This window comes from Opisthorchis viverrini (genome assembly GCF_000715545.1).
Source record: "Opisthorchis viverrini unplaced genomic scaffold opera_v5_32, whole genome shotgun sequence".
Taxonomy (NCBI): Eukaryota; Metazoa; Platyhelminthes; class Trematoda; order Opisthorchiida; family Opisthorchiidae; genus Opisthorchis; species Opisthorchis viverrini.
Window position 1 is genome coordinate 1,723,916 of NW_008751687.1, and position 19,880 is coordinate 1,743,795.

The window sequence follows — 19,880 nt, forward strand, 5'->3', positions numbered from 1 at the left end:
CCTGTTTGCCGCTATAGTACTCAGCCATGGAAATTGTGTGGAACACTTCGGGTGAATACTCTACCTCTTTTTCTAACAAGTCTTACGAAGCCAGGTAAGTTTACAGAGACGTCCTAATGCATTATCCTGGTGGCAGTATTCTAACAACAAGCCTACTGATGGGAGTTTGTCTATTTCTAAAACAATAACAAAGATGAGATCCGGCGACGGAATACTGTAAACAACCATAGTGTTTATATCCATTTTTATTCTGTGTTCTGATCCTTTCATTTTTGTTGCAAACGCCTGTTGACAAATCGAATTGAGATCAACAATATTTAGTTCACCATACTAAGCTGTGCTTTGATGTGCCGTCGAAAGCCATCAGGACTGTCTATGTGTACTAGAAATTTTTCGATAGCTTCATTGAGGGGTTTGCTCAGTCTACAGATAATCGAAAGTTCACCCTAGCGTACAATCTTTCATTTTGAAGAAACCTAACACATAAAATTCATTATGATATTTTGTGCTATAATTGGAACACACTTATGCTGGAAAAAGGAAAAGCTGCTTGCAGCTGCCTCCTCCTTGTCAGTACTTATCGGTACTGCATACCCAAAAAATTCGGATCGGTCTACAAACCACCACATTCACCCTAGTGAGTTGTACCAGATGGCCCAGTGGTTAGAGCGTGGATACAATAACCGAAAGGTCCGTGGTTCGAATGCGACCTCTGCCTCTCCGCTTCCACTGCCTAGTTTTGGACAAGCTGACAGTATTCCAGTCCTCGTGTTTCCTTCGGGTGGCATAGCAGCTAGAAAGGGAACTGAAGTTGAACGGTTATTATTATTTTATAAGTAAGTTGTAAAAAGCCGTTCGACGAAGAGTCAGTGATCAGCAGTGTGATTACATCTCACCAGGATAGGCTATAGGGCGCTTATCCTTCATTCACGGAATCCACATTACGAGGTCACACAACTGAGGTGAGCTGTGCTGATTCTTCCCAAAAAGGATCAAACATTTGTACAGTGCTTCTCACGTTTTAGCCTAGACTGACTTCATTTACCCGACGAGATCTTCTCACACAACCAACGGTAGTATGACAGTTCTAGTTCCAACTACACTGTTTATTCTGAGTACTGACTTGCTCTCCCACTGCTAACAACTGAGAACTCATTACACAAAATAAGTCTGTAGTTCAAAAGATGGTGCAGATGCTCGGGCAATTTAGCACAAAGCTACTGATTCCAGAAGCAGGAAACACTCAAGGCTGTGCAAAACTTATCCAGAATATCGCACTGCTTTTTAATGGTAGCCGTCCAAGGCCTACAAAAACATTCCCGATTCGACACTTTGTAATGTCTGAATCCATTGTGGTTCACCCTGTATTTCATAGCAAGTTTTGTGCGTATTCCACTATCCCTTGCTTTTTTCTCGCTACCGGAATTGTGAATCACCTATTGTTTTATTACAGCTGTCGTTTGTTGGATCTCCGGGGACTATGATGGCTGGGTGCTAAACGCATTCTAATTAGACTTATTCGAACTATAAAAAGAATAAACCAAAAATAAGACGCTTCTGCCGGAATGAAAACGTTGATGAGATTGAGGGGTTATTAGTGTTATAATTTTTGATTTCAGTATTATTGTTTTTAACCTGGTATTCTGGGTGGTCAGAGTGAAGGTTGACTCCGAAAATCAATAGTTATACATATATATATATATATATATATATATATATATATCAGACGAGGAGATTCATTGTCAACCAGGCCAACCGGCACGTATTTGTTCATTTTTGTTGTACTTAATGATAAAAACAACTGATAACAGCAACGTTTTCCGGGCATGTGCAGTGTTGAATATATCAGTTCGATTGAGAGCCCACGTTCCAAATCAAACTGCGATTACCATCCAACAAGGCCATCATAAAAAGCAAAAAAGAAACTAACCGCCGGCTGGAATCACCCAGCTACATGAAATCCAGCATGATGAGTTGTCTCGTATGTACAGAGCCATAATCCAGAAGACAGTTAAGTTCAGTAAATCACGATATTTCCATTCGAAGTACAGATAACCTGTCTCGGTCAATTGAAAATTCCTTTTTAATCAGTTAGATCGACAACGTACCACCCTCCAATTATTCTGGTAATTTTGGCTTCAAATTTTCCCTATACGATTGAGGTCAAACTTGCTGTGGCCTCTTTCATTTGAAGAAAACTTAAACACATGGGACGGGAGGAGCGGAGGTTCAAACCTACCAATCACCACACTATGTACATGTGTATATTCACAAAAGGCAGTCCCCTGACCACTAGCACTACGTTAATTGCATCGCTCTGCTCCCCATGCATATTTTCAACAATCTCCGCCTTTACCTCTTACTCGATCGAGTTAAAGCAATATTTGACATGATGTGCAAACCGTCATTCGACAACCCACCTCGTAATTGGTCTTCTACACTGAGGCGCTTTACATGCAATTTGCATTGGACAACTATACAGCTGTTTTTTCAACCACGACCATATCCCTTCTGTAGTAACCGAGAGCTCTGTTTGAGCATCGTCTAATTAGGGGATGATCAAGTTAGCCATAACTGGTTAGTGACAGGTGGCTTGTTTAGAAGTACGATGACATTCCGGTTCGCCTATTGTCATTTCCTATTAGGGGAATTGCATTGCACGCCTATACAGATCTTTGAGACAAGTGCAAATAAGAGGTTATTTTAGCCCTACTAAAAGATTAGATTACGTCGACTTTTAAAAGCCCATTCAAACCTTGGATGCGGATTCTAGCTGTGATATTTGTGATGTTTGTAACAGTTACGTCTTACTAATATTATTTTTGTATTTGGCAGTTGTAATATTTTTCTTCTGCATAGTACGACGCAAACTGTTTTATTTCAAAAGTGCCCAACATCGTTATTTATTTTGGGTGCCGCGAAGGAATATATAATGTTTGATAAAAATATTGCACCTAGTTTGCCCATAGAATGCGAGTTTCTGTCAGATTAGTAAGTGTACGTGAACTGTGTCACCCTAATTTCAAATAGCCCTTCTGTTCATTTTACATTTTTGCCGGGTGACACCAAATACTGAATGAACGGACCAGATTTTCTCTCCTACCATAGTTGACTGGCTGTGCGTAAGCTTGGAAACGATGAGAGCTGAACTTCAGTTGTCCTACTTGGGAGACTGTTTTGTCATTCCATCACACACGAAAAATAAACGCACTTAAATTATCATCAGCGTAAAAGCAATGTATCGACACTCCAGCGGTTCAATTCAATGACTGCTCTGTTTTCGGCGCTGATGCGTACGTCAGGTTTTTCTATCAGGTTTTCATCTGAACGTTTTCAGCAACCCGGACAATAATCAGTCGTACAAAACCATGCGCACCGCTCAAGTAAATGCCAGTGTGCTTTTGTTGTGAACTAGCCAAACCATGAAGAGTGCAGTTTGGACATAAGTGATATTTAAAGAAATTCTTTAAATCCCTTAGCAGGTTACAAATATTCTGCTAGCTTTTGTTCCAACCTAAAATCCAGTGTTCCCTCTAGGTCCCTCGAAGTCGGTTACCTTGACATCCTCAGTCGGAGGCATTGGTACTACTTATTCCTGGATGCTGTTTAAACTAGCGTCGCTGTTTGGCGTGGTGCTTTGTAAACCGATCGTAACGAGATACAGCATTACCAGAAACAGACTTCACTTACCTGGTAGGACATCAGCTGCGTTTGACGCGTTCCATCCGGATGTTGAACTATTAGGTTGATATGATCAGCTGATGCTTTATGCCACAGTATCAGGGAATCTTCTGGGCGCGTAAGCACTGTCTGACCAGTAGCAGGGTCATAAGAACGGTGCACCGTTAGAAAAGAACGAGCCGGAAGGATGTCCAAAGTGGTCTGTTCTTTGGAAGACTTATTGCCAGTTGGACTGGATCTCGTCTTCAGCCAGTATCGGGTGCCAGCTACCAGTGTAACAAGCCATAAGACAACATCTTCCGTTACTTTTTCACTCGCGGCATCAACGTTGTCAGAAATAGTGAGATGTGCGGATGGTATTCGAGAATTTTCTTTTGTAACGCCGACTTCGTTCTCTATAACAAAATCAGAAGAATTCACATAATTTTACCACTCAGGTGGCCAAATAAGGCAATCCGTATCTTTAACTGAAAATAACAAAAGTGTAGGAGTGACATTCGAGAAAAAGTCCTCATCATAAACCGTTTTTCACACGCTGCGCAGCAACAAAGAACTCGGTTACGAATTTTGAAGGAAAATTAACCTGAGTTTCTTGTGGGCACCAGCTGGATTCTTCGGTTGGTTCAACCTATGTTTGGAAATTTCAAATTTTGGCATGAAAGTGCTTTCCAACAAAATCTGACAGTTATTTTTACGTTTTTGGAATCTGTGCTTTAGCTAAGATCAAGATTGTCTATTTTACGTGGTACTCTCCCCACGAATCTTGTCATCGTCACACAGATTAAAAAAGTAGCGCTGGTCAACTTGTTTCCAACAACAACTTTGAGATTGGTTAAACACTTTGCAAAGTCCATCCGCTGAAACTCTTATTATTAGACAGTGTCCGCTTAATCTCTAATTCGTGCTTCTTGCTAGACGTTTTAGCACACGTTACATTCACTCGCCGTACTCAGTCACTGCAGGCTATCCCCGTTACTCATAGAGGAACACCGCATCAATGACAGAGAAGGTTCAGAAGGATATCGCACCCGTTTCGTTTATAATACGGGCACTGCCAGAATAGAATTCAAGCTGCTGGAGTTCGCTTTCTGAATGCAATTTATCAACATTACATCGCTTCAGCTCAGAATGCCACTTGCTTGCTCGTGTGACCAGTAATATCTCCAATGATCAGACCAAATGTATGAGTCAGTCACAACTAACAGTTAGCGTGTAACGTCGTGGTAAACTAGTACTTTCAGTAATGTCGCATCAAGAAAATCATTTCCGTTCCAAGTGAAACATGACTTAACCAGTGAGCAATACTTTTATTGAAAAAATACGATAAGTGATCCCCATCACCATTATCAGGTGTAGGAATCGCTGCCTGTCGTACAGTGGTCGCACCTGCCACGGTTTCGTCCACCGATGATTTGACGGAGCTAGGTAGCTGTGCATTGGAAACGGAAGCTGATAGATTGATTCCTAAATACAGGTCTCTCAGCGGACTTTTGAATGGGGAGATTGAGATTGAGGGCAATAGCTTGGATTCACGAGCGCCATTAATGGAGCGACTGGGCCGTGTCTCAAAACGTCTCTAACGGTTGATGTGGCCCGTCCCGGGGTTCACATGCAGCGAAACGGCAATGACCAGCGCAACTGAGTTTATTGTATCCGAGGCTACTGTTAAAATCCAGCTATTATGGAAATAGTTGTTTAATTGCTCTCAGTGAAATTTGGCTTTGAGATTCAAAATGAGACCCAAATTGAGACCCAAGCGAAGCAAAATAGATAAAGAACCACGTTGTAGATTTCAGTTTCTCCATTTGCAGTGTCTAATCAGGATCACATTAACTGGATTGTGCAACTCAGCAGCTCGGCCTTCTCCATGGTCTTGAAAACCATCTGGTCCACTTCGCTTCACCTACTAGCCATCTTAAGACATTTCTAATACGTAAAACAAAACTGAGAATTCACTGTCAAGCACATTTCTTGATACAAAAAAATGACATTTTGGCATGTTGTCACATGAATTCTAGATAGACTAAATCCAGTAGTCATAGTCCCCGCCTCCACAGACCATACAGAACTCCTGACTGCAAAAAGCTACTTAAAAAAGAATTAGATTCGTCATGTCATGTGTAGAGACATTTAGATCACGGCTCGACCGGTAACTCTATGTCGATATATATGGTTTTATTAGATGGTTGATGAGATAACCACTGATCTGTTCACCGAGCTAGACAATTAACTTGATTGGTTTTCCTTCCAACCTTAAGTGATTGGTTCTTAAGGGGGTTTCCATATCTGGTATAATGCCTTCTCCCCGGTACATTCTGAATTTGTTTGGCATTGCTTCCTGGTTTTTTTTTTCGAATTTGTTTGACTTGACTAGTTTTCAACTTGTGCCAGAAGGCCCATAATTTCCATTAGTGATTCAAATATCTTTCTCTGTTGAAGGGTTGTTCCTACTTTGTTCAATCTAGTCATTTGCCTATTTGATTGAATGTGCACTGCAGTAAGCTTGCTTTTTGTCTCAAGGTTGGAACTGCCTGCTTTTTATTTATTTGTGCCTCCGCTGGTTTCACGTGAGATCTCGATCCTTGTCTTCCTGGACTTATTTTTCCCAAGTTATTGGTAGGTCCAGTGAACTTCAACAGGTTTTCGAACGGCTGTTTCGGTGGGGCAGCATGGCAACAGACATAAGCCAACTTCTCACTTATATAAACCCAATTAAGTAAAAGGAAGAGCTCACATAACCACACACCTTGATTTGTAGCGGACCGTTCGCGAGCCAGTTTCCAAGCTCGGCGAACAGGTAAGCGGCCACATGACCAACAACAACACCCAAACTACCGATATTTCGGTACATTTCCACTGGGAGAAATTTTAATCCGGTCCTCCAGCGGATACGCGTCCTGCTACATCCTATCTCCTGTTGCTGTTATATTGGACCTCAGCCAGTATCCGCTTCAAAAGAATGAATGCAGAAATTGCAACACATGAGTTCTCTAGAGGACACAGGCTAGCAACGGGTTTGCAAAACTTCTGGGGATGCCACGTTTTCAACCGCACATTTGTAATTTTAGTGCAGGTTGTTTAGCGAACGGACCAACTGTTGGATTTTAGCTTGGCTAATCCGGATGGCGGGAACTTCTGAATTTGTGTAATTTTGCCGATTCTGAGATGAACGTGTGCGACGTCACGCAATTAACGGCCCAGCTGTGATCGAAATATCACTACGCAAGAAAACTTACGCTATTCTTCTTGTTGTCTGAAGTCTAGTATTGATGATATGTAGCTGCGCATGCAATGATTTAATCTCGACTTAAAAGAGCTCCAACATTTCTGAGGCCACGATAAGAGCAACGTAGTTATGTGTGCCAACAGGGTCAAACAAAAAAAGCAGTCGTACACTGTCTGTATTCGCACTCCACTATCATTTAGATGTTTCTGTGTCCGGTTTAACATAAGCTGTACACAATATGTCTAGAATCTCGTGTGTCACAAAATTTATTGATTTGTAGGTAAAACAACCATACACTGTCCACCTCTTTCTCTAAGCCACCGTGAGTCAGTGTCATCTAACCTAAGGATTGTTGAAAGTTTCTATCGCGCAGGTTATATTAAATTATTAATAATAATAAATAATAACCAATAATTGATGTAGAGTTCCTCTCATGGCATCCGGATTTAAAAGATTTTATCGGCGCAACTGACCTTTTTTCGTCCTTTGACTTTTCTTTCCGCTCCCTACGGCATCCGAGCGACCTCTTCTTGAGGTTTCAGGTGTTCCTGTCGTTCCTCTCGTCTCCGGTATATTGCTCATCAGTTTTGTTGACTCCGCTGGCTCTTGCTGCGTGGCATCTGATGCAAACGCCGGTTGTTCGACTGTTTTAAGTGTTTTCCAATCCATAGTATTTGTTTCCATTCTGTCTCCACTTGGAAATAAAAGCTACGGTAAACCATCATTGAAGAAAACACTTGTGAGTTACAGTCACGATTCTTACACGGACTGAATTGTAGTTCATGGGAAAACGCTGTCTTGTAAAGGTTCGATATTTCAAGAAAAAAAGTCCCTCCAGCGAACGGACCTTTCGGTAATGTCATCGAGAATGTGTAGTACGGAATTGAACGGAAGCACAAATAAACCAGCTAAATGCCACCCAAAACTCAAAAATCGGACGCTCAATTCCCTTGTCATTAGTGGCCAAGTTGCCTTCCAACCCAAAACCATCCCTTCCTGTATGGTGACAGGCAGGTAGCTTCCTAATAAAACCTTGCTTACCCCAGTTAGCGGAGCATGAACTGATTCTTCACGTTAATCGGACCACCGCTGCAATCAACGCGCCTATGTCGCACGCCTGCTATCGTCATAGTAACAAAATGCATTAGAAACTCGAAGTCATAAATATCACAGCATTTTCAGAGAATTCCCAGCCTCAGTAATCACTGTGATTGTGAAGACTAAAGTCAAGCCTTCAAAACTACGAATTGCTTCGTCAATTATAATTTGCCAAAATTTGGTGCCTACAGGTAAGTGGGATTTGAGAAACCAGTATATCGCACCCTGTTTCAAATATTTGTCTAACAGTTTCAGTTTTTGAACGTGCACTTTGCCAACCAGCTCTACATAGGAGGCAAAAGTGCACTGACACAATAATTTTGTTCAGTCCTTACAATCAAAAGAATGAACTTGAAGCAAATTGCGCTCGGGTTCATCTAAAACAACAGATTGGACTTCATGCGCAAAGGAAATAACATTGTGTACAACCAAACCAAGTTTCAAAGGTCGTTAAATGGGAGAAAAAACATAGACTACCGAAAAATCAATACCCAAGGTACTATTCTGATCGCTTCATCAAAGAACACCCCACTTTAATTTAAAAATGAAAAGTGTCATTCACACTGTCGAAACCGAATCTTGGCATTTATGTTCCTCACACTGGTGATAGAGCTTTAAGGTTATTTGAAGGGGTACTAAACGTATCTCTGTACCAGACTTACAATGCAGAACAGATGTGTGCGAAAGCACACGAACTGTGCCACTGCCGCCAATCATGATGCAGTTTTACCTAAAGTGCAATGCATTTATCAGTTCGTCTGCAGTTGTGGTGAACAGCATATCGGTGAAACTGCCAGCAGGCTTAGAACCTGAGCAAAGTTGCAGTGCCTCTAAAACTTCTTGCAATGTCAGCCGAGCTTTACACAGCTGGTAACACCCAAGGTCATCGCTAGGCATCTTATAACTCAGGTCACAGAGTCAAACCCAAATCATCCTCCTGAGCTTTAGAACAAAACCAGAGGCGACAGATATTTAAATTTCCTGATACCACATTAACCTGTCTTTCTAAGTCTGTACTCTGCGCTCAGAAAGACCTACGGGTCAATCTGAGACTGCCTTGCATTTACTGATCATCCACGTCACTTTAGAGTCATACAAATGTTGTAAGCTGCATGGTATTGTTTTACACGTTTTAAGACGCAAGGCAGAGTAGGAAACGAACTGATTCTGATGTTTTCACGGCCTTGTTCAAATTCCACAGTATGCTTCTGATTGTGATCCAACTCTTTTGTCACAGTGGGCTTTTGACCTCGAGTCCCTTGGATTTATTCCGTATTAGACCACAACTTCCTACCTCGTATCGATGGCAGCGAACTAACTAAGTGACCAACTGCAGTAAACAGACGTGTGAACCGTGTGGAATGTTGCTTCACAGATACTTCATGCAATCCACTCAACGTAAAAAAGAAACTCGTACATTTTATTACTATCTTTGAAGGAGGAAATTTGGAAAGTCTCTCTTTCCGATGGTTCTGGCCCAGGTCATTATGAAAGTTACCTTCGTTCAACCTAGATGAAGCCTTCCTTTTGAGGTTATATCCTAACAGAACACATGACAGTCCCAAGCACGAAACCACGTTCACTGGTGTTCCGAACATTCACACCACCTGAACTCGAATACTTAATTAACTTGACTAGATCTTCTGGTAAACTGAATCGATAAACCCCTGGGGGGGCTTAGTAAAAGATGTATTCCTACATTACACTTTCACACTCAGTTGATGAAATTATAAAAATGTGGAATTCATTTGAGATTCAGTTGATGCTCTTGTTATGACCGACGTAACTTGAGGGTGAAGGAACCTCGTCAATCACACATAAATAGGGCTAATGTTGCCCAAAAACTCAGAGACAAGAAGGACAAGATTGGTCGCGAGCTGTCGGAGAGTTTCCAGTAATAATAAAAGAACTGTGTCCTCTACAATAACCCCTGGCTGTTTCTTTTGTTTTGAGTGATGTTAGCCGGCAGAATTAAGAACTTGTCTAGTGATCAAACGTCGGTGGTAACTTTGTTTAGGCTTCGTATCGGAACATGACTGGTCTATAAACTACCGTAAGGGCAAAACTCGAGTCCAGTGCTTCCACACTTACTGGAGGCATTGCACTGTCACTCCCCAAGAGTTTACACAAATATGGCGTGGATACTCGATGTCTCCGCTACAAGTCCTGAGATGTATAGGACAAACACATGGTATTATTTAGTTCCATTAGCCCATTTGCCTTAGCTGGTCCATTTCACTTCAAACATGTTTTAAAAATATCTGCGGCAAGGTTCGCATCCCATTTTCTAGTGTTTAGCACCGATCAGGCCGAATTCGATCAGTAGCTAATATTAGGTTTAATAACCAAGGCATATTATAACTGGACAAACGTAATACACTTACTATGATTCCAAGCTTGTCGTCTGACGTATCGTGGAGATCTTTTCGTAACAGACTAATTACAACTCCATCTTTGTTGAGATAGCGTTCAACTTCCGTTTCTTCTCTTCTCGTCTTGATGGAAACACCAGTTGGCGATTCTGGGGCTGCTCGCATTCTAATTATTGTTGTTCTCTTTTTATTTTCTGTGAGTTTGAACTCGCCACGATTTGAACAGTCACCATGGGTAGCCATTGATCCAGCCGGTCCAATCTCAGAAAAACCAGTTGATGGATCTTCGTTCGCTATAAAGTGTGGTTAACTGATCATATTGTTAGAACAATGACGAGTGAGTATTCTAGCTATCTCATTTCCTCGTGCGTTAAGGGGAATGGTTCCCCTAGATAAGCTTCAACGCACCGGTATCTTTCTCAACTCTTGACTGCACTTTCCCATCTAAGCACACGACCTTAGATGGTGAAGCCATTTTTCTGTTCGGATTATTCTTGAGGATGTCGATTTGATTAAATAACTTTCCTACCAATCAAAACCACCTGACTACGAGGCTGCGGCAAAATGTCTATGGTTTTATGCACTACCTTCGAGTTTCAGTTTTCACATTGAAAATCTAATGGATGAGGTTTTCCCACCCCAGTTTTCACTTGAAAATCTAATGGATGAGGTTTTCCCACCCATGGATCAAATCAGTTTTTTTTAACTAGCTAGATCTCCTGACGATTTTCGGTGACCTAACAAACAGCGTATAATATCCTAACGATTCTCTGACAACAAAATGTTAACTACACAAAACAGTTTGTAAGAGTTCCCGTTCGCACGCTTTTACCTATTTACTTTATTCCACATTTATGGAGCTGTGTATTCTTTGTGGAACGAAATTCTAAGAAGAATTAGTTATCAGTTTTCTTGTACTTCTGCTGTTCAAAAGAGTCCATAATCTAATTTCATGAGGGTAGCTTCTTGTAAGTTTTCGAATGCAGCTGCTTCCCATCCGAGTCGGTCTGCTTCTCAATCCAAGGAATGTTACGACCCGATGCTGAGAAGTGCATTTTTTCAAATCACTTTACACTGATGATGCACAACGAAATTCTCTTTTCAAAATTCCATTAAGACAGATTCTTCCTCGGCTTGGCACTTTGACCCCGTCGGTTCCAATTTCGAATTGCTGCAATTACTGAGCAAACCGATGGACTTGAAGTCATCTGAAACCTCTCTTTTTATCACATTAATTCTATATGTTGTATTCGTGTACAAGTAACTACTTTATCACATGTAATGTGCTAGTGGGAAACCAAAGGAGCGGCTTGTTTACTTTTATGCAGGATTTCCAGGACTCACGTGTTGCAGACAAAGACTGAATAAAAGATAGCTGTGTGCCGTCGGGAAGTGATAAGTGTAATGTTTGCCCTCCCGTAGGGTCGTCTCGTTTTGGTAACAGCTGTGATGTTTCGCCGTGATCATCTTGGGATTTGTCCACAACGGCTGCTCTGATTTTCTCCATTTCGATGTCCTGAGAGACAACAAATCACAATTTTCGGTGATTTTTTCGAGACATAGACTGAATGCACGCCAACCGATTCACCTACACTTGGACTTCCTGTCTAGGTCAGGAACAAACCATTACAGGGTTTCGGGTGAACGAGTTCGGTCGGCTGACTTGTAACTTGTGAGGATATTACTCTCACCACACACCGATATGGTGGTTAAGGGTCAATCCAAAATGCACTTGACATACAACCAGACACATTAATCACATTAATGGATGATCCTAGTAATTCTTATCGTCATAAAACATAAAATATGGGAATTATCTTGGAAGACTGTTTGATAAGAAAGCTACCAGTGAAAGGAAGAAGGCCTCCGCTGCGGAGTTATTTGATGGAAAACGCCAAATTTACAGTTACAGACTATTCGACAGAGAAGCAAAACTCTCATATGCACCTTGTTTATAAAAACTGTGTATCCGTCTTCTCGAACGTGTCTTCCTGACCTTTCCTGGATGCTCACTGACCATCACTCAAACTTAAACGAAGCGATTTCACAAATTCCGTAATAAATCTCACTTTTCGATAGAAGCGAAGCGGATTTGTGGGAAAACCACATATTACCCGCATACTCATCAGTAGTATTCGCCGTTACACCATTTTCACGCGGTTGAATCAAAATTACTCAGAATGTCTATAACACTCAATGAGTAAAATCCACTAAATTTAAGTTTTATGGAGAAAACTTACCTGAAAATCATATTACACAGTTTGCTTAAAATGTACCTCGTAACTTGCGTTCATAGCTGCCAATTTTTTTTCGATCTGGGAGCAAGACCTATGAGTTCAATGAGGGCTGCAATAAATGGTTCAGTAGACCAATAGCTCATCAATTCCTGAACTACCAGCGTTTATACGCAAGGACACGCTCAGACATCGCGACTGGTAACCGACTATACATTTTCATCATCATTAAAGACATACTGTCCTCGTTCAACATCGATGTTTGGCTGCCGTACAACAGTGCATTTTGGCCTTCCTGTGATGCTTTTTATCCCAAGGAAGTTTGTCGAGCCCACAAAGTCAACTTTTTATTTAGATCAGTAGACGTTTGTCGTTTGCATTCGCAAGACGAATTTGCGAACTACATTATTCTTACTTGCTACTCTTACGTAGGAAGAAGCAACCGAGTTCAGTACGAACTTGGCCAAACTGAACCCACTGGTGACTAGTAAGAAATCTAAAACCATCGAAAAGCATCATCATCACCATTTACACTATGAAAAGTCATCACCATCATCATTGTGTACAACATCAGAGGAGAACATGGGTGGTTCTCTGAAGTGCAAACAAGTCAATTAAAGTTCCTTAGGGCCTCATAACAGAAAGAATAAAGGAAGCTGACGGGATCTAAAGCTAGTCTACAACTCACATGCTAGGTGCCCACACCACAATAGAAATTGACAGCATGGAGGCCGTCCGTTAGCGCATCGGTTAGCTAACCATATTTCTCAATGTCTCTGGGCATACACAAGAAGGGTCAAGCAGACTCCATCCGGGATGGTTAACAGCACTAAGGGCACCCAAATTTTCCGTGACATCCTTCACTCCCTTCTACTATATCTCATTCTGTCCACCTCTAGGTTTTCACCATGTTGAGTAGAGCTTATGTCTGTAGACGGAAACTTGGTAAACGTAACCCAACCAACTTAGCTTGCAATGCTGGAAAAATTATTTGAGTGAAGCACCGTCTGTCTATCCCAAAATGTCTCCTAATCACCTCGTTGCGAATTCTTTGGTTCCAGCCGACTCCAGATATAGTTTTGAGTCATCGGTGGTCATAAGAGTGAACATGTCTCAGATCTTTCTTCCTAAGCGTCCGGGTCTCCCAGCCATACAACAAAGTATCCCACACTGTATACTTCTATGTATATATATATGTCCTTTTAGACCAAGCGGTATGATGTTTAGATGCCACAGGTGGTACCAATTGGACGCAAAATCATTTTGACCTTCGAGATTCTTTCGTTATTTTCGTCCGTCACGCTGTCTCCAGCTCTCGTTCCATAGCATCCATTGTCGATACTTGAACTTTTAGAGACATGTTCCAATAATGTCCATCCTGCAACATGACTTTACACCATGTGGGCGGGAAGCAATCCCGAAAGAATTAGGGCCCCTGTCAGCTATCCAAGTGTTGTTTTTACCTGCGGCTCTTTGTCAAAAATGAGGACAATATCGTTCGCACATTCCAAGTTAGCAAAGTCTCCTCGCAAAGAGATCCAAACAATGGCTTTCTACAAACCTTCCAGGGTTCACTTCATCACATCATGAGCAACATTACTGAGCAAAAATTGGGACAACGAACATCCATGTTGGACACCATTGCTTGTAATAAATCATTCTGATAGATCCCCATAAACTCCCCTATGCCCACGATTATGTGAATACCAACAGGGCATGATATTCACGGAATTTCAGGTCATGCTATGTTGTACAGCCTTGCTGAAATGGACCAAACGGGTCAAAAAATGCACGCACAAGAAACATCAAGATTCCAGGGTGCCTAAGGATATATCGTTGCTCTAGCAATTGACAGATTGCAAATATATGGTCTACATAGCCTCCGTCCTACCTGAATCCTGCTTGCTGTTCTCGAATCGCGCCTTCACACGACAAACTCCGGATATACACCCGAACAGTTAGTTACAAGTACATCCCACAACGGTTACCACAACACTTTCAGCACCATTAGAAATAAAAGCCCATCAGACCAGCTGTTTTACATCAAAACAGCTACACCAAACCCGTGTATTGTTTCAACGACCCACAACAGGATTCATTCCATTTGGAAGGGAACAGCTATAACACGCGATGAAAGCTAAACAATTTGGGTTGCTTGTCCGTGTTTGGTGGCATGGAATTATTTCAATGTCCATTGTGGTACTGGTCAGACGGCCTGAAAACTACCTCACTTTGCTAACTACCTGTGTTGAGATGCATGATACAACAGTGACTTGAGTGGATGTACACGTTGCTCAATTGGAACTGCTCATTCAAACAATACGGGATACAATCGCCACGACACGAAAAAATGACTTCTCACGCGGTTGCACGATATGGGGTGCGATAATCGGGGTCAGGCTACTGTTATTTTGGTGCATATTTAAGCCTCGTGAGCTGAAGATAGCATATTAATCTAAGAGCAGTTGTGGTATTCCTGGCTTGAACTACCGGGTGTAATACTTATAACGCTTCTCGTGTGAAACTGAGAGATATTAGTTTTCTTGGCTCGCAAGGGGTTTAATGACCAATACTGTGGTTAAATCTGACCGCTATTGGTTATACTCGCAACCAACAAAAAGCTCTAAAAGGGCCATACGCAAACTGCATGCTTTTTGTAACATCAGAAACCAACAAGTACCTGATTTACAACGACCTTTATCAGTGCATCAAACTGTTCCCGGAACTCTGTCTCTCAACAGCTTATATCGCTCACGTAACTTATTCTCGGTCCCCTGGGTAACCTGTGTCGGCCAACAGAATAGTTGGAGGTCTGAAAACACTATAAATAAACGTAATAAAGCAAACTTCTACTTACCTGTTGACATTATTCTACTGCGCAGAGGAGTTTCTAGACCTGCTAACATTTCGTACTGACAAACTTTCAGTTTCTTCATACTCCCCGAGTGGTAAAGCAAATGCAACTCCGACAGCGACAACCTTAGTTACATCGTGTCTGGGTCATATTCAGCCGACAGTGAAGCATCAGTGTTGAACACTGATGTCATGCTGTCGATCATGATAATGATGGTGATGATGATGATGATGATGATGATGATGATGATGATGATGATGATGATGATGATGATGATGATGATGATTCAGAGCATTTCAAGAAGGTATTATGCAGGTGTGGCCTATTCAGGCATGTTTGAGTGGTGATCTTGATTTCCTTAGATAGTTGTCTTTGATACTAATAGCAAGAACACTCGGGTTAAGACCAAGACTTGCAAAGGGGAACAGCGCACAGAATTTATTGCTGTAGACGTGACGTTGAGGCCTAATCCAAGTGGATATATATAACACCTATTATCTTAGGCTACTTATTACGTCTCAGTAGACAAAGATTTCAGTTCTGACCTTGATAAAGACCTCCATGTGTTTGCTCTACATCGACCGTCATGCACCATATCTATCCCACCAAAAATCTGTTAACAGTGGATGGTAAGCTTAGGAGCGTACAACTAAATTGTTTGGATTCACCTTGGAAAGGCATCTGTGTGTGTGATCGCCTTGAGAGACCGCCAAACTGATGCCATCAGAAAAGCAGATCGTTAGTGAACCAAAATGTTGCGCTTCACTGAGGTGTAGATCGGGGTAGGAGTTTACTGGACCATACCGGCAATCCTCCTGGCCTTTACCTTCTCCTTGACACTCGCAAGATGCAGCTGAACAACTGTGTTTTTCAGTTTTCTGGAAGCAAAATTGTCGGTCGACAGGACAGTATAAGAAAGTTTAAACAAATCAGATGATCCAAGTTTTGCCTTGAAGTCACTTAAATGAACTGTTTAGATTGCTGCCTACTTACTTATTTGGAATATAGAAAATACACACTACCCTAATGTTTCGCGGTGTGCTACACCAATATAATGTTTCTTGTGGGAAAACCGTTTGGAAAACGAACAACACTTTTAATAACTTGTGCAAAAAATAGTAGCTATCCGCACAGCTGCATTGAATAGCCCGTCTTTACATGCGTCACACTGTTTCAGCCAGTGTGGCTGGTAAAGAAGTACACGGTGTTGACATGACTAGCTAATAATGAAGTTAGTGAAAACCCTGCAGCACTTCACCATCACAGAAAACCTTCATAGAAAACTTCATTCAGGCAGGCGCAATATCTGAGTCTCTAGCAACCCTATATTCTAGTTGAACACAAATTATCAAATTACTATGATGGCAACAAGCGATTCGATCAATTGGATCGATTTCATAAACTGTGATTATTTGGCGACCGGAAAATACTGACCCTCAAATTTGTCAGACAGACTTTTGCAAAACCCTGGGCAACAGAATGGTTTGTTCACTTAATGTGTAATGCATGCCACCGAAACTTCGCAGAGCAAATGGAAAATCATATATTCGAGTTGTATTCTAGAAGCATGCATGCTGTTGGCAGTGAAGTGATGTGGCTTAAAATAATTTTATTATCTACCGTCTGCACTGAAATTTCGATAGGGGACACCTCTTATCGTTTTATCAGTTGTTTGTCTCTGCTGCCGGTCTAGCTGACATGCGCAGGTTTTTAAATACGAGGTTGCACACCTAGAAGATTTAGTGAATTAATGACCACACACTATCCTTGACCAAAGCAAGACACCTGGGATAAGAGGCAGTACACGAGGTCACACCGCTTGTCAGCCATGTGCTAGGTTTTCCATTTGGACAGCTTGACCTTGGCGTACCCTGCCAGCCTGTATCTACTGCCATTTCCTTACTGGCACCATGACAAACTCAATAGATCGTGACTAATCTACTTTGACAGGAGCCCATAGTACAATTATTCTTCAAATACTTCTATCAGATATCGTCTACGACCATTTGTTTGTGCTTGTGGCCGCCCATTCGGAATGGTGTAATCCTTTGGATTAAATGTGACCACTAAATACTGACTACACCTCAGTAAAAAAACAGACACTTTTCTTCCAGGGGAATATTTAAGATTCTTTAGCTTTTTTACACCCTTTGAGTTGACATCATTGCAAAATATAGGCAACCTTATCAAAATTAAGTCTTACATATCCATTTTACTTAAGTTTATATCTGAGTAGAACCATTATCGTAAAATCCTGTTGTTTTCTCTTACTCATACGTTACGGGAGATTCAGTGTAAGATAGTATTCCCGGACTTCAGGTTGTTTATTGTTCCCGTACTACGTCCTTGGTTCGTACATTAGAGTGGATACCATATACCGTTCTCCCTGTACACGTCTGTCCGCCAAATCTTATTTGGATACATTAAGCATGTCTACTATGTTTCAGTAAGTAGGCAAAGGCATTTAGGGAATATTCCGTCGTGTAGGTGAAAACAATTTATGCCGAAAAACCGAGAGGCAGTATACAGCTGCTTCACCCTTATTGGGATTTATCTGCATCGAATAAATCACAAAACTATTGGCCTCTCAGGTACGAAAGCTTAGCCTTTACCCACAAGCAGCTGAGTAGAGTTGTGATCCTGTCCAAGTGCCAGCAAATCACTGGGCCAATCGGACATTCATAGCCGAATGGTTAATCTTTCAGACTACTAGCCGGGAGGTCCCTGGTTGAAGACTCACGCAATGCTTCCCAGGAAGGATGAAACAGCTGTGCACGTCTTCTTGGCCTTTCAGAATAAATTAGCTCTATTTGCAGGAGGAAATCTAAACCAAAACTTCCCAAACCTCCTCACGCCAACTACCAAAGTCAGTTCAACTTGTACACTAAATTTGCTAGGGTCTTGGGTTATGGTGACAGACCTCATGAGTGCAGGTAAATGTAGGAACAGGTAGTATTGCAGCTTACGTTCCACAAAACAGGGTGGTACCAAAACAGGGTGGTCCTCAAGGAGGCAGGACGGCAATTTTCGTCTCCTGCCTTACCAAGCTCAGTCACTTTTTACACGAGCAAAGTCACTGGTCCGGTCAAATCACATATATAATCTTATCCCTATGAGTACACAAAGGTGCAATATTAAAAATTCCGTAAGCTACGGGATGATTTCTGCAGTAAGAGGCTAGCAATGAATCATGTGAACTGTTATTAAGGCATAAAGTTTACCGGTAAGCAATTTCTAGGGATCTGACACAAAACGTCCGGAAATTAATGTCTAAATATCCCTTGATGGAACGGCAATTTAGGAGGTCCCGGCACGTGCGGATCAGATGAAATCTATTTTGATATGTTACTCTATAGCGGAAAAGGTTAGAACTCAGGTAGTTGGCTTGTTCGCTGAGCTGAACAATTTGAGTGCAAACGTTTCATCACCAATCGAGGTGACGTCATCAGGGCGTTATTGAGGAACATTCGAAAAAGATGAACTTATTCGGAGATCGTGGTGGTGCGTGACGTTGGGTTGGTGTTTGGGCCCACCAACCCACCGCCACGAACCACCGCATCCTCAACTACATTACTCTTTTCCACTCGCCAATACCGCCAAGGAAAATGCTAGTTGATACAAGACGGGCTTTTGAGTGTAACCATTAGTGCAAGTAAAAGCATAAATCACCCCTATTTAGACTTTGGTTGGCTTCCAAACCTGTTCGGAGTTTTTGGCGAACGTGGTCGAGTGCGGCACATCAAATCTACGACAACCTGCGAAGTTTGTTCTGCTGAATTATGAGTGCATATAAGGGGCCACATCATACTCTTCCTCTAGAGTTTGGGATGACATTCCTATGAGGAATTACTAAGTCAGTTTCGTTAAAGACACGCAAAAAACTGCGATTTTTCAAGGTGACACGTACCAAACTCAGGCGTAGATGTACTGTATGGTGAAAAACCTTAGTCTTTCTTTCTCTTACATGAGAATATGACCTTCACTGTCCCACTAGTGCGCCTCTTCTCACCATTGTTTAACAAACATCATGGCTACGGTTTGCTTTAGGGCATTCGACGGTGAGAAGAAACTTGCAGACTCGTGAATAAGTAGTAAACTATCATCTCACAAATTACCGAGATGGTGGAGCTTAGACTAAAAGAATCACATTAATCATAGCCGACACCCGTCAGAAATGAACGACTCTGTCCTTCTGGTGTTTATAAGTGTACTCAGTGGGAAAATTGAAACAGGAAACATTTGTTCATCACAAATTCAATCGCTCATATTTCTGCCAAGTCCTAAATTTAGTAGTACACGGTAACGTTATGTACCCAAAGCACAACTTCCCGCTTGAATATTTAACAAAATAATCCGATGTATTACTTTATACTTTCTTCTTTTCCTGAACAATTACTTGAGCACCATCTTAGGTT

The 19,880-nt window shown here is 41.7% G+C and overlaps 1 protein-coding gene across 1 annotated transcript in view; it reads right to left on the reverse strand.

Annotated features, from left to right (window-relative positions):
* Positions 1–19,880, reverse strand: part of T265_13031 (hypothetical protein) — a gene marked incomplete at both ends in the record, with an annotated part of 59,763 nt that overhangs the window by 10,213 nt on the left and 29,670 nt on the right. The window contains 7 exons of the mRNA XM_009166823.1: positions 3,691–4,076; positions 5,068–5,257; positions 7,418–7,615; positions 10,390–10,670; positions 11,722–11,893; positions 13,371–13,481; positions 14,075–14,164. Coding sequence (XP_009165087.1) covers positions 3,691–4,076; positions 5,068–5,257; positions 7,418–7,615; positions 10,390–10,670; positions 11,722–11,893; positions 13,371–13,481; positions 14,075–14,164 — 1,428 coding nt within the window. The remainder of the gene's footprint in view (positions 1–3,690; positions 4,077–5,067; positions 5,258–7,417; positions 7,616–10,389; positions 10,671–11,721; positions 11,894–13,370; positions 13,482–14,074; positions 14,165–19,880) is intronic.